The 13,833-nt window shown below is 42.4% G+C and overlaps 1 protein-coding gene across 1 annotated transcript; it reads left to right on the top strand.

Moving 5' to 3' along the window:
* The first annotated feature begins 6 nt into the window (after window positions 1-6).
* On the top strand, window positions 7-13,833 carry si:ch211-117c9.5 (sodium- and chloride-dependent creatine transporter 1). Its single transcript, XM_010746684.3, has 14 exons — window positions 7-143; window positions 1,461-1,760; window positions 5,417-5,548; window positions 5,661-5,985; window positions 6,398-6,530; window positions 7,885-8,019; window positions 8,150-8,253; window positions 10,332-10,456; window positions 10,577-10,689; window positions 11,573-11,713; window positions 11,981-12,083; window positions 12,175-12,275; window positions 12,356-12,526; window positions 12,719-13,833. Exons 1-14 carry the CDS (start codon window positions 113-115, stop codon window positions 12,845-12,847), a joined length of 2,043 nt encoding a protein of 680 aa, XP_010744986.3. The 5' UTR covers window positions 7-112; the 3' UTR covers window positions 12,848-13,833.

Raw genomic sequence — 13,833 nt, 5'->3', positions numbered from 1 at the left:
ATAAAACTTAAGCGACGCCTGGTTTAAAAAAAAACAAAAAAAAACAACAACAGGCCAGCTTGCTTTTTTTTAATAAGAAGAAACTTTATTTTTTGTGCCGCTACCCAACAACATGTCACCTGAGTTGGAAGAAAACAGCCAAGGTGAGTATGATGAATGACCTCCATTGCTTTAATAATGCCATGTTATTTAACCCCAGACATTCATAACCACACACCACTGGATGGATTAGAGCATTCCTGGATCATCTTTTGACAACCCCTACCAACCGGCTGCACTCATCCTACCTCAGTTTGTATTTCTCATCACAATTTACATACACATCTAAATATACACTTGCACCAGAGCTGACTCAAAAAGGTCATCTTGAAACTAAATATGGCGCTGAACAGGTGTCACTCCTGCTGAATACAGAAGATACTTCTTCTTCTTCTCCCAAACAAGTTTTACATCAGTGTAATGAAACCATCATGATTTGGGCTTTGTAAAGTTACATGACTCGTGTCTGTTTTCCAAAGGAGAGCTGAGTATTTATGATTACATTCTTGACACAGATCCTTTTTTATACCCAAGAACAATCGATTATTTGAACCTGACATGATCATCATAGCTATTCCTCACACAAATGATCTCAAACCACAGGGATCCTCTTGTTAAGTTGCTCCACACAGATGCTGACATCCCTTACATCCCCCAGCCTCTGTTCACACAACCCCTCAAACTGCTCTGATCTGGATTCAGCTGCCTTGCTTTGCATCCAGCACAGAGAGGCTGACTGATACCATGCAATGGCACTCGTGACGTGACACGCTGCTTTTATTTGTGCTTGAGTGTTCGTGCATGCTTCGTTTCTTCAGCGGTGTGTGTGTGTGTGTGTGTGGAATAGAGAAAAAATGAAAGCCATGCTTGAGATATGCACGGCTCTGTGTTGTACCGCAGCACACTAATCACTCTGTCTGTGAGAGAGGCAGAGAGAATGAACATAGGGGGAGGGCTTTAGTGGTGGCAATACATCAGCAACACGATTTAAGACCAGATTTCAATCCTAACTAAAATACTAATAGGGCAGTTTACATAATAAAAATCTAGTAAATGAAGTACTTCAGCCCTGTTATGGCTCAGTGACGTTTGTGGGGTTGGCTACGGTTGTTCTGACGCTGTATTGCAATGAATGGAAACCGCGCAGACTCCCTCTTCCATTCAGTCTAAGTCTGGCCCTAGAGACTGTGGCTCATCCTTCTCCAGTGCTGACGTGGACGTGTGAATGTGTATACTTTACAAATAAGATGTAAGTGCTGTTGTCATTTTCTGTCATAGGAATGTTGATATTTTCAGATAATTAGTATTCAGATATTCTAATTCTTGCCATCTTATCTGTTTCAGTTCGTTCTCCTTGCCTCTTTCCTTTGTCTATCTATTCTTCCTTCTCATCTGACCTTTGTACATATTTTCCTGTCCAGGTGAAATCAGTCTCCCCCAGTTAGAGGCAGGCACCATGTCCGAGGAGGAGGGCGGGTCGGCTCGGCCCCTCGTTCCTGTGCCTGGAGCGGGCCCAGGGTGTGGAGAAGGTGGCGGGTCCGGTCCACCGCAGACCCAGGACAGGGCTGCAGCTTTGACTGGAAATGGGGTTGTAGCAGTACCCGTGGTGGAGAGAGAAACCTGGACCAGACAAATGGACTTCATCATGTCCTGCGTGGGTTTTGCTGTTGGCCTGGGCAATGTGTGGCGGTTCCCTTATCTCTGCTACAAAAATGGAGGAGGTGAGCTTAAGGACCGCTGTGTAGTTAATCTGGATCTCTATGTTATGAATGCACACAAATGTTCAGCAAACATAGATATGACTTGTGATATGATTATCACTTTCAAATCTCTGACCATAAAATGTAAATGTACAAGCAAAGGTCATGGAGTACTTTATTCTTAATAGTGACTGTAGGCATAAAGTCATAATTTAAACCCTTTTATACAAGGTTCATGACCTTTTCCGAATATGATTCATCATCATTGCTTTCAATCTGGCCAATCGTCATGCAGGGTGAACAAAAGAGTGCTGAGCAGCCAGCACTGAGAGTCACGTAGGAGAGGTGTGTCATCTGCCACGAATGTTGCATCAATAAACATTTTGGAAACTTGCAAGTATAAGCATGCTGTGACTTCTCCTTTTTCCTGCCACTCTCAACTGTTTGTGGTCTGTTAGTGAGGAAGTCCAGTATCCACTAAGAGAGGTTGGGACTCTAGTTTCATTGTGTGAAATCATTGACTTCTTTAGCACTGTAAACTCATTCACAGGTAGCATTAAATTAATTTAATTTAGACCTGCTGTTGTCTAGCTGTTGGAGTACAATACACAATACAAGATCTAGAAAATCTTCAGATGAAGGAGTTTCTCCAATTGAGGAATCATCTTGTTCTTTTTCTTTACTTAAGTGACCTCTTAACAGCACCAATAACTCAGATGCTGTGATAAGCACCAGGTTAGTAGGACAACTGGGATAAACACTAGGCGAGGTACGGTACGCAGGTGAGGTCTTAAAGCAATACTGTAATATACATACCTCACCTACTACAGTAATACCATAATAGACGTAAAGATGGGAATTGAGAATTGGCTGTAAACTGTGCAGTCCATCAAAATCATATGCCTTCAAGCTTATCAGTAAATTTTTTCAATGACAGTATGTTTTTCTGACAGCTGTGCATGCACATAGCAAAACAGTGTCATGGCATTGCAGTCATTAGCTGGTGGTTTTGGGTGTGCTCGGGGTTTCTGTCTCCAACTTTTCAATTCTCTGATTCACTTGGCTTTCTTTCTACTGGTGCTTCCCCACTCTTATTCACTGTCTATGTCGCTCAAACACAGCTATCTCTCTCGCTCTCTCTCTTTTCTCAAAACAAACACAAATAGGTTGTGGTGACACTGAAAACCTGCATAGGCCTACTTTTTTTTTCCATACAGGAAAATGACCAGGAATCAATAAGAGAATCGACACACAATTGGCATGATAAGCAGAACTAACAATGACATTTGTATCAATAAAATCTTATCAAATCCCATTCCAGAGAAAGCAGGGCCTGTGTGACTGTAAGCACGTAGCAAAAGAAGCCGTGCCCACCTACGCGGTTTCACTTTATTATAGCCACCGGTTGCTCAACAGACCGATTTAGTAGTTGCCCTACCCTGTTCTCGCTGCTCCCTCATTGGCATATGAGCTCATTTGTCTTGTTGTATAACTTCCCTTGTATCCTTTCTTCATTCCCTGACTGGCTTATCTCTGCCCTACCCACTTTTTTCTATTTTTTTATGAGGTGTTTTGTTGAAATGAAACTGTGTGTGTATGTGTCTTAGTCCAGCCCTCCCTTTCCCTCTTATGTGTGTGTGTGTGTGTGTGTGTCTTGTGACCCATGGCTCTGATACCCACCTTCTGGTATCGTATAACAATGGCCTGCCTCACACAGTCCACCCCCTGTGCTCCTGCCCAGCACTCATGTAGCATACAAAGGTGCTCTTTCCCATTCGCCTCCTGATAAGGAGGCATATGGATATGACACACAATAACTGTCCTGTGACTGTGCCCGTCCTTTCCTCCCCTCAGCGTCAGCAGAACCACATCTGACACAGTGCGTTTTTTTATTTTTTATGCCTTTGACTGAGCTAGGGTGCACCTTGTAACACAACAACGTTATCAGATAAAGGCTGAGGCTCTTGGTCAGAGCTGCTTGTTACTGAAACAAGGACACACGTTGTAATAGATGAATGTAATATAAATGTGTGGAATGAATGCTCTGTCAGTCTCATTTATTTATCAGGTGCTAGGCCTGATGTGTCTGGTCTCATTAAGCCTATTAAGTATGCAGTTTCTCAATCATTTGGCCAATATGTTGGGGTATGTAAGCAGAAACGTTATTCCATTCATTCCATTCACACCTCCTATTGCATCTCTCTCTCTCTCTCTCTGTGTTTCTCTCTGTGTGTCTCTTGCTCTCCCACCCCTTTTTGTATTAGACTCACACTCATGAATGTTTCCTTATAAGGCTACAGCCCTCTTCTCTCAGAGAATGACATCAAGAATGATGGACTGAATGAGCCACAAATTGCTAATCAATAGCACTGTTGCAGAGCCAACCAGGTCAATGGCTTGATGTGTCATTTTTGTATTTGTTGAACCTTCTGTACCACAACGTTGTCCCAGTTTCTTTTTTTTTTTTGTCTGCCTCCCTCTCTTGTGATGTATCCATCTTTCCCTCCTTTCTTCTTAGCCTCTCTCTGCTCTGCGTCACAGCTGGTCATGTGACTCCCTCCCATCTGCGCACTGTAGTGGCATCACCCAGTTATGTTGTTATTCAAACCAAATCATTGCAATTGGATTTCTTGGTCTTGTGTCACTTTTTTTTTCTTTTCTTTTTTTCCTACTGTGTATTTCAGCTTACAGCAGGTTTCTGCTACAGTATGAGAATCCCCCCAAAAAGATTATTTATAGAAAACAATGAGCACAAACCAATTGCCTAAGGCAAAACCACTGCTAATCCAAATCAAATAAGTCTGAGATGTCTCTAACAGCACTAATAACTCTTGCTGGGGTCTATTGTCTTTTTTCTGTCTCCATTTGATAGTCCTTCGTCTGCCTCTGCTCCATACAGCTTTCGAAGTTCAAGGACAGTACTTAACGAATCCGTCCAAACACTTGTGGAATGGGAGACATTGCAGTTATCTCCCACATAGAATTTGAATGCGTCTCTTATCTGTGGCCTTGTATTTCCTCCTCCCTGGCTTTCACTCTTTTGTCCTTTATTGCTTCCTCCTCTTCTCAACTGTTTCTTGTTGTGTCGAGTGTTTGATTAGTAAAGGCCAGGTCAGTGTTTGCGCAGCTTGTGTCCTTAAAAAACACCATCAACGTGACTCTTAGCTCACATTTTCAAATATGAAAGTCTTTATCTCTCTCTCTCTCTCTCTCTCTCTCTCTCTCTCTCTTTCTCCTTCTCTCTCTCCCCCGTTTCTACACTTTGAATATGCAAAAGTCATCAATAACCAGTCAATTTACACCATGAAACTAAAATGACAACAAAAAATGACATTATGATACATTTAGTCAAATCATGTGTTATTGAAACACAGCTTTAACTCTAAAACTTTACCGTAACAGATAATGGATTAACATTCCATTTCCTTCTGAAACTTCTGTTAGAAACAAAGAATGCTAAATATGTCAACTGTGATAACAAGGAATTAGTTTATTATTATGTGATAGGGCAATAAAGCAGTCAAACACTGTTGTGATATTAGATATCCACAGAGGTTCAGTTGGAACAGTTGCACTGAACGTTAAAAATATTTCCCAGTATGAAACAGTGTTTCTACCTGCCTGTTAATTCTGATGTCATGTATTGAATGTGACCATGTGATGAATGGGCATTGCAGGGGTTTTCCTGATCCCCTACTTGCTGATTGTGTTCATCGGGGGAATCCCAGTCTTCTTCTTGGAGATTGCATTGGGACAGTTCATGAAGCAAGGAGGCGTCTCTGCCTGGAACATCGCACCTCTCTTCAAAGGTATTTATCTCCGTGTATGTCAGTGAGACACTGTGGACACATTTATATTTCTCTTAAGATGTTTTAATGCTGCTGCATCCAAATATATCTACTCTGGCTTCCTCTCTCTCAGGTCTGGGCTTGGCCTCAATGGTGATAGTGTTCTTCTGTAACACTTACTACATCATGATTCTCGTGTGGGGCCTCTACTTTCTCTTCCACTCCTTTACCAACCCGCTGCCCTGGGCCACCTGTGGACACCCCTGGAACACACTTAACTGCACGCAGGACTTTCGCCGTGCCTGCCACAACCGCAGTGCTGCCCAGTCATTGTCTGCTGCCCCCACCTCTAACCTCTCCTCCACATCCCCGTTGAACCTGTCTTCAGCGCAGCTCTTCCTCAGTGGCAACTGCACAGAGGCTGAGGGAATGCGCTCCCCAGTCATCGAGTTCTGGGAGTATGTCATACCTTGTCTGGGAATTGTCATGGAGGAGTTGGGCAGTGTGTTGGCAGTCTTAATTAAAAATACATTTTATTATCCACTGACAAACTGACAAACGTTTATTCTGATATTGTCAGTTACAAAATATGATTTGTATTTTTGGTATGTGGTATTTAAAGGGATCAGTCATACTGGAAAAAGATATTTGAGCCACTGTCTCATCAATAGGGAATAAAAAAATGGGAGTGAGCCACAGAACACAACAGGTGGTGTACATTCTGGGAATGAGACTCCACCTGTATGGCTGACCCGACCTCTATGACCACTAATAGCCTAATTTGACTTTCAAAATGCAATTCAAGTTACAGTCACCCCGCTGGAGTTATTTCTTGTTTAATGGACACATTTTTGTCTTTATTTCTTTTAGACGGAAAGTTCTCCGTCTGTCTGGTGGGCTGCACGAGCCCGGTGACATCAGCTATGAGATGGTGTTGTGTCTCATAGCCACCTGGATCATTGTTTACTTCTGCATGTGGAAAGGAGTTAAATCTACTGGCAAGGTAATGTGTTTTCTGGCTGTACAATACATGGTTCTTAATGTTACATGTCAACTGTTTGGGTTTATAGTGGAGAATAATATGTACGGGTTAATATGTCTACTGTGAAACGTTACTTGCCACTGTCAGGGGTTATGGAGTGCAGGCGAGGCTAATATTTGCATGGCTTCATGCGAATGTTTAAATAAATGCAGCATTTTGCCCTTTGACCCCTAATCAGCTTTGGTATAGTGAGAGGATCAGCATCTCGACTTGAAACACATATGAACACAAATATTAGCCCGCGCTTTTATTCTTTGAATGTTTACTAATTAGTGTAGTTGCTTTTTTTCTGTGTTTTCTCAGGGGTATTTATGTATATGCTCAGCTTAATGTTTAAGTAAGGCTATTATCTCCCACTGATCCATTGATCTATAGATTATGTTATACTATACGTGCATGCGCATTGTATAGAATGACTTCCATTTGGTAGTTTAAAAAAAAAGATGCCCTCTCCTCGTACTTTTAAATGTGTGTGATCTCATGCATTAGCATAACGAATGCATCTTTATTCTGTAGAACATGGAGATGTCTTGCGTTTGCATACTTGTGTCTCCAGAGTAGCCCAAAGCTCATAGTGCGAGGGGGGGAAAAAAAATAATAAAGGAGATTGCGCCGGTCAGCCAGCTGTAAGCCGATTAGTAACTTTCCACCATGTAGATGTTCGAGAGCTGGAAAGGGGCTTTTCTGCCCATGTTCACCCTAGATCAAGGCAAATATGTGCTTGCTCACTACTTTGCTTTTATCATACTGATTTAGCGGGGGAGTTGATGCTTCTACTAGGTAGCAGGGGGGCGGCTTTCTTAGCATAACTTGACAAACACTAACTTCTGAAAAGGTCTGCCAAAAACCCCTGCTATTGCAGGAGGTTTACAAATTGTCTGGCTTTCCATTTACAGGCTACCTTTTCTTCAAAGTAACATGACAGGGCCCATTACACATCTACTACAAGAAGGACCTAATGGGCTTCTACTTAAGACTTGAGTATTTTCAAAGCAGGTAATTGCTTAATCAAAGTGAACATATTTAGGTGCAGTTACGTTGAAACATTTGACCATAGCTGATGGACCATGTTGATAAACACTAAGCTAGCTTGTTAAATTCATCATATAACTACATTGTTCTATGTACTTACTTCATGTAATGTGAGGAGTTAAAATGTTTTAAGGGTGTACTATGGAGTTTTCTACTTTCACTTAATGTTCTAATGCATAGCACTCAAACTTCACCTCCCCACCCCCCCAAGTATAATTTACAAATTGGTTTTACAGTGTGTAGAAGTGTACTTCACAGCTCTCTTTTTCCATTTTGTCTGTAGGTTGTGTACTTCACAGCTCTGTTCCCCTACCTGGTTCTGGTTGTTCTTTTGGCCCATGGAGTCACTCTACCTGGAGCTTTAGATGGGATTGTTTACTACCTGAAACCAGACTGGTCCAAACTTGGAGAGGCACAGGTATAACGTTTGCATAAGATGCACATTTCTCTGTAGCAGGTCAGTGATAAGAGATGTGTACCTCAACATCTAAGAAACACAAGTTTAACAGATTGGGGAAACATTACTCAGACTATTTCATTTGTGATAGGTGTGGATTGATGCCGGCACTCAGATTTTCTTCTCCTATGCCATCGGACTGGGCGCCTTGACTGCTCTGGGCAGCTACAACCGCTTCCATAACAACTGTTACCAGTGAGTTTATGCACATTTACTCCAAATAGGCTTAGTCTCTTTTTTTTGCTAAGAATGACAGGGAGTACCAAAAAATCTGTCCCATTTCTCCTTGAAAAAACCCTCTGAATTTCATTAAATAAATGTTGTATCGAAAGGCCTGTGCTGTTCAATGCCCAAAGATTTCTTAGCACTTACATTTCAGATGTAAAGTCATTTCCCTCCATGATAAAAATAGAAGCACATAGGTTGCCAGGAAGAATCGTAGCAGCGTTTCAAAGCCCTGAATATGCAAGCAAGGTCTATTTTATTTCTGGGCAGTCATTAGATTATGTTTTTTTTAAATGAACTGAAACAATAGCAGGCCAGTTAGGTCCTTAATGAAGATTGAAGAGCAAACCTTACTGCTTATTGCAACAGCTGGCCTCATCATTGCTGTTTTTGTAGGCTGGTTGATGAGCTTGCGTCTGTTTTCTCTAAACAGACCTAGGTAATAGGGATTTTTTATTTTTTGTAAATATCAGCGCTTGCTCAGCATATTTGGAATGCCCATAATAGGATGAACATTGTGAATATGCTGCCATCTGCCATTTTCTCTAGCCTTGACCTTAATTGGAAGTTGAAAGATGAGTTCAGATCCTGAGGTATGTCCGCTCAGCTCTGTTTCTCACACACACCAGGACAAACCCAGGAATAGCTGCGTAGATGTGTATATAAACTTCTTGTGAATGCCAATGTATATTACATCTAGAGATTCGGGCTCAATTTTGGGGTTGTTTACTTGCTTCCAAGCCACATAGCTTTACACGATCTGTCTTTTTTAGCCATGCTCGCAGTTTAGCTCACAGTTTCAGTCAGTCCATTTGGTTAGTCCATAGTGGAATAGCTGGATAGATTGACCATCAATTTGGATACATCAGTGGTCTTCATATGGCCAATGCTAATGGAGAATGCCAATGCACTTAGAAACATTAAATGTGAACTAGAAAGTCAAACATGTTTTGCATGCTAAACATCAGATTCATAACATCCAATAGTAGTTAACATGCAAATGTTTACATAACACTGCGCTAATGTTAGTACTCAGCTCACAGCAGAAGTGAGCCAAAGTAATCTGAGGGTGCTTTCTGTAACTTTCCAATACCGCCCATCCCACATTCTCTCATTCTTCAGGCCTTGATTGGGCAGCTGTGCAGAGGTGAGAAAGGGGAGAGAGATTGAACTTCTCTAGCGATTTTCCTTCTTGGCACAATTTCTGCTTGAATATTTGATATTGATATTGCACATCCCGCCTTTCTGTGACGAATTTTTGGCTTTTCAGTCCCTCCTAAGCACTTTTGAAAGCTGAAAATGAAATGTCTTCAGTAAATAAACACTTTTTTTACAACTATTGATAAGATTCAACAGTGTGTGTAAAGGCTGATATGACAGCTGTAGACTTTAAGTCTTGTTTAATAATCGTGGTCTTGATATGAACTGCTCTCTTAACCCAAACACTTACTCTGAATTGTTTTGATTATACATATCCACAAGTATTCCTCTAAACACTGTTTTTTTTTTTTACATTGATAAAGCCTATTGATGGTAGCCTGAGTGGAGGTTGTTTTTGAACACAGCTGCAATAATAATCATCATAGTGCAACTGTTGTTTATACATACTTCATATCAGGAAGGATTTTTGGCCCAGTATTGCCATTTGCACTTGACTTGTCAGGGTAAATAGAAGGTCAGTCTTTATTATGTACACCAGATGTTATTGACTTCATACTTGAACGAGAATTAGATCCCCAACAGATTTATATGCAGCGAGTAGTCAGTAGGGGTTTTCCCCTCTCAGATGTTGAGACAGACTTCCCATTGGCTTATTTTCTCTCTGCTCTACCTGCCAACAAAGACAACAGCAGCTTTCAGAGAAATTGCTATTGACCCCCTCCCCCCCATTTACCATCACAGTCCGTCTCTTTCTGTTGCCAATGTTTGTCTTGAGTGTCTTATGTGTTCCTCATGTTACAGCATATAACGGTGCATCTTTTTTTCTCACAGTGTCATTCTCTCTGTTCTCTCTATTCCTCTTTCTTTCCCTCTGTATTTCTCTGTAGGGATGCGTTCTTGCTGGCTATCATTAATAGTGGGACCAGTTTCTTTGCAGGCTTTGTGGTCTTCTCTGTGCTGGGCTTTATGGCTGCAGAACAAGGCGTGGACATCAGTAAGGTAGCTGAGAGTGGTAAGAATAAAGCTCCCCCCACGAATTGGCTGCCTGAAACACGGTTCAATACTACTGACAGTAAGAGCTACTGTATATTCGCTTGATGCTCTGCCTCTGACTCTGTTTCTTAATGTGCAGGTCCAGGCCTGGCCTTTATAGCTTACCCCAAGGCTGTGACTCTGATGCCTCTGGCGCCACTCTGGGCTGCACTATTCTTCTTTATGTTGCTCATACTGGGCCTGGACAGCCAGGTAATACCAATTCCAGACACATTTGAGTTTTGTTTGTTTCTATACACAGTTAATCACACTGGTGAACGCATTTATCTAAAAGGGACTCTATGTTAATGTAAGGTATTATGTGCTTCTATATTTTGCTGTTGATTCTATAGGACTTTAAGCTTTCCTCCTTCTCTCTCACTTCCTCTCAACCAAGTGCCACACAAACAGTGGAGAGACATGACTTCCATGTTTAGCAATGCATTTCTCAGCAGCCTGTTTGTTGTGTCTGTTTGAGCCAATGCCTACATCCATTGTTTTATTGCCCAGGGATTTGTCAATGAGCTTCTGTCTGATTCACACAGAGAGCGTCTGTCTACCCTCCAGTCCATTCATTTACTCTTACTTTCCGTTCTCTCCCTCACTTCTTCTCCATCCATCTCCCTCACTTTCTTGCCTCAGCCATATTGGGCATGCATATGCTGCCATTTCTGGTGAATGATGTAAAAATAGCCGCACAGCTGTTATTCTCTCAACTCATTCCGGAGGTTAAAATATGTCTCCGCAAAGATACACGTAAACATTCTTTGAAGAGGGAGACTGGGACTGAGCCGACTTGCTCACTTGCAAATTCTCAATTGTCTGTACAGTGTGCAATGTATGTAATTTACACTGGTTGGCTGAAATTTAAGGTTATCAAACAGTGGGGTCAGGCCAGCACCCAACCCTGAATGAAACAAAGACGAGGACATGTTACAGTTGCATGCACATATTATGTTATATTATTAGATGCAAATATCTGTGCAGAACACCTGCTCATGTTGACTTTCACATTCCCCTCACCTTTGCGTCTTGCTCTCTCGCTCACTTTCTCTCTCTCTCTCTCTCTCTGCTATCTGTTTACTCTCTTTTTCAGTTTGTTGGGGTAGAGGGTTTGATAACGGGAATTATGGACATGCTACCCCCTAAATCCACCCTGGGATCCCTGCGGCGAGAGGTGGTAGCAGCCATCTGCTGTGTCATCTGCTTCCTCATTGACATGTCCATGGTCACTGAGGTACGTTGAAGTTTCGTATTCTTAAGAATTAGATGGGCTACACAGTCACACAGGTGGCTGGTAGGCTGAGCTTGAGATTGTTTTGCTAACAGACGGTTTTAATGTTTGTGTGTAATGTAACGTGTGCTTAACTGGGCACAGGAAAACATTTCCAGGAATGAACTGGGATTAGAAGCCTTAAACTGTTGAGACAAGGCTGGAAATAGGTCACACATGAAGTATTAACACGGTGGTCTTGATGCTGACTGCTCTCTCTGTTTCCGTCAGGGAGGGATGTATGTCTTCCAGCTGTTTGACTACTACTCTGCCAGTGGCATCACCCTGCTGTGGCAGGCCTTCTGGGAGTGTGTGGTCATTGCATGGGTCTATGGTGAGGCCATACCGCACAACTACAATATTCGCGCAACACAAACGGCACAGTCCAGTGCGTTAACACAACATGCTTCTGTCATTTCTTTCAGGCGCAGACCGTTTCATGGACGACGTGGCTCGTATGATTGGCTATCAGCCCCTGCCCTACATGAAGTGGTGCTGGTCCTACATCACACCTTTTGTCTGTGTGGTAAGTTCTCCTCTGTGAGTTGTTTTATAATTTTTTACCTGCCACTTGCAAACAGCTGACTTTTTTTTTTGTGCATGTAGGCAGTGTTCCTCTTCCACGTGGTGAACTACAAGCCTCTGACCTACAACACAGTGTACACTTATCCTTTGTGGGGTGAATTGCTTGGCTGGGCATTGGCCCTGTCCTCCATGCTCTGTATCCCTGTCACCGTTCTCTACAAACTACTGCGCTGCAAAGGATCTTTGCGGGAGGTCAGTATGCTACATTCTCGAGTGTGTGTTTCTGTTTATGATCAGTTGAAATGAATCTCCTTGGATACCGCCCTCCCTCTCCTGTCCGTTATTTGGTCAGCTGATTTCTTCATTACTCATTAGAGGAGGCTGAAGCATCTGACTAATAAACAGCTCATCATCTCTGTGCGTCCTTGTCTTTTCTCCGTGTAGCGGTGGCAACACTTAACCACCCCAGTTTGGGGCCGACATCACCTGGAGTACCTGGCCCCAGAGAGCGAAGCTAAACTGCTCCCCCCTGCAGGAACCAAGAGTACGCTGCTATTTGAAAGTGTCATCTGATGAGCTTGAGCGCCCCACAGAACACAGAGCCAAGGTCGCCCTTGACATCAGCACACGCATACACAAACTACACTAAATACATGCACACCACACAGGCCTGGTGAGAGCAAAGCGCAGATTGGTTTAGTTAACACGCTCCACAGTTTTAAAGCTATGGAAAAGCCCTGGACAAATGGACCAAAGAATAGAGGGGAAAAGAACTGAAATACACCATACAGTCATCACACGCCAATACACCCTCTGCTCTGCTTTCTGACTCTACCTCGCTGTCTCTCCGCTCTCTCTCTCTCCTCCCTGCCCTTGTGCTGTCTTGTCCCGTCTCGTTCTGTAGGTGTGATGTGTCCGGTATTGTGATATCTTCCCTTTTTCTGTGCCTCTCTGGTTTCAACAGCCTCATCCGTCCCAACATGTCATGCCATTTTGTGGCTAAATGAGCAGAAATATAAAAGATCCTAATGAATCTATCTAAATGAAAGAAACCTCATGTCTGCTGCTGATGGTCTGAATGTGTGTGTGTGTGTGTGTGTGTGTGTGTGTATAGATGCACCTGTGCATTAAAACATGTCTGAGTGAGGGTGTGCGCATGTGTCTGTAAGAAGTAGTGTGTGTTGGACCGTGGCAGTGGTGTCTTCATTTACATGTGACATTGCCTCTGGCCATTGTTTTCTGTATTCTCTTAATTAACTGTACAAAAATAACTTCCATTTGTAAAAAAAAAATAATAATAATAATAATCATAAAGAGACAATGCATTACCACTTCCAGCTGTGTGTTATAAACTAACTTTAGTATCCAGTGTATTGTAGGGTCTGTGAATCAGTGTTAACAATATTTGGAGGGGATGATGATCAGTATTTCCACCTTAAGAGAAGGAGAGAAACTTTAGACTGAATTGTGCAAAGAGCAGGAGACTGGGTCATGGGGAGGGGAAAGAGACTTAGTGCTATGTCCGGAACGAAGCAATAAATGATCAGATAACGATGGAA

The sequence above is a fragment of the Larimichthys crocea genome, chromosome XV (genome assembly GCF_000972845.2).
Source record: "Larimichthys crocea isolate SSNF chromosome XV, L_crocea_2.0, whole genome shotgun sequence".
In the NCBI taxonomy this organism is placed as follows: Eukaryota; Metazoa; Chordata; class Actinopteri; family Sciaenidae; genus Larimichthys; species Larimichthys crocea.
This window is presented reverse-complemented; position numbering and strand designations above follow the sequence as displayed.

Coding starts and splice junctions, on each gene's coding strand:
- si:ch211-117c9.5 (XM_010746684.3), top strand. CDS start 113: ATGTCACCTGAGTTGGAAGAAAACAGCCAAG. Junction 6,531..7,884: donor GAGTTAAATCTACTGGCAAG/GTAATGTGTTTT, acceptor TTTTGTCTGTAG/GTTGTGTACTTCACAGCTCT. Junction 12,527..12,718: donor GCAAAGGATCTTTGCGGGAG/GTCAGTATGCTA, acceptor TTCTCCGTGTAG/CGGTGGCAACACTTAACCAC.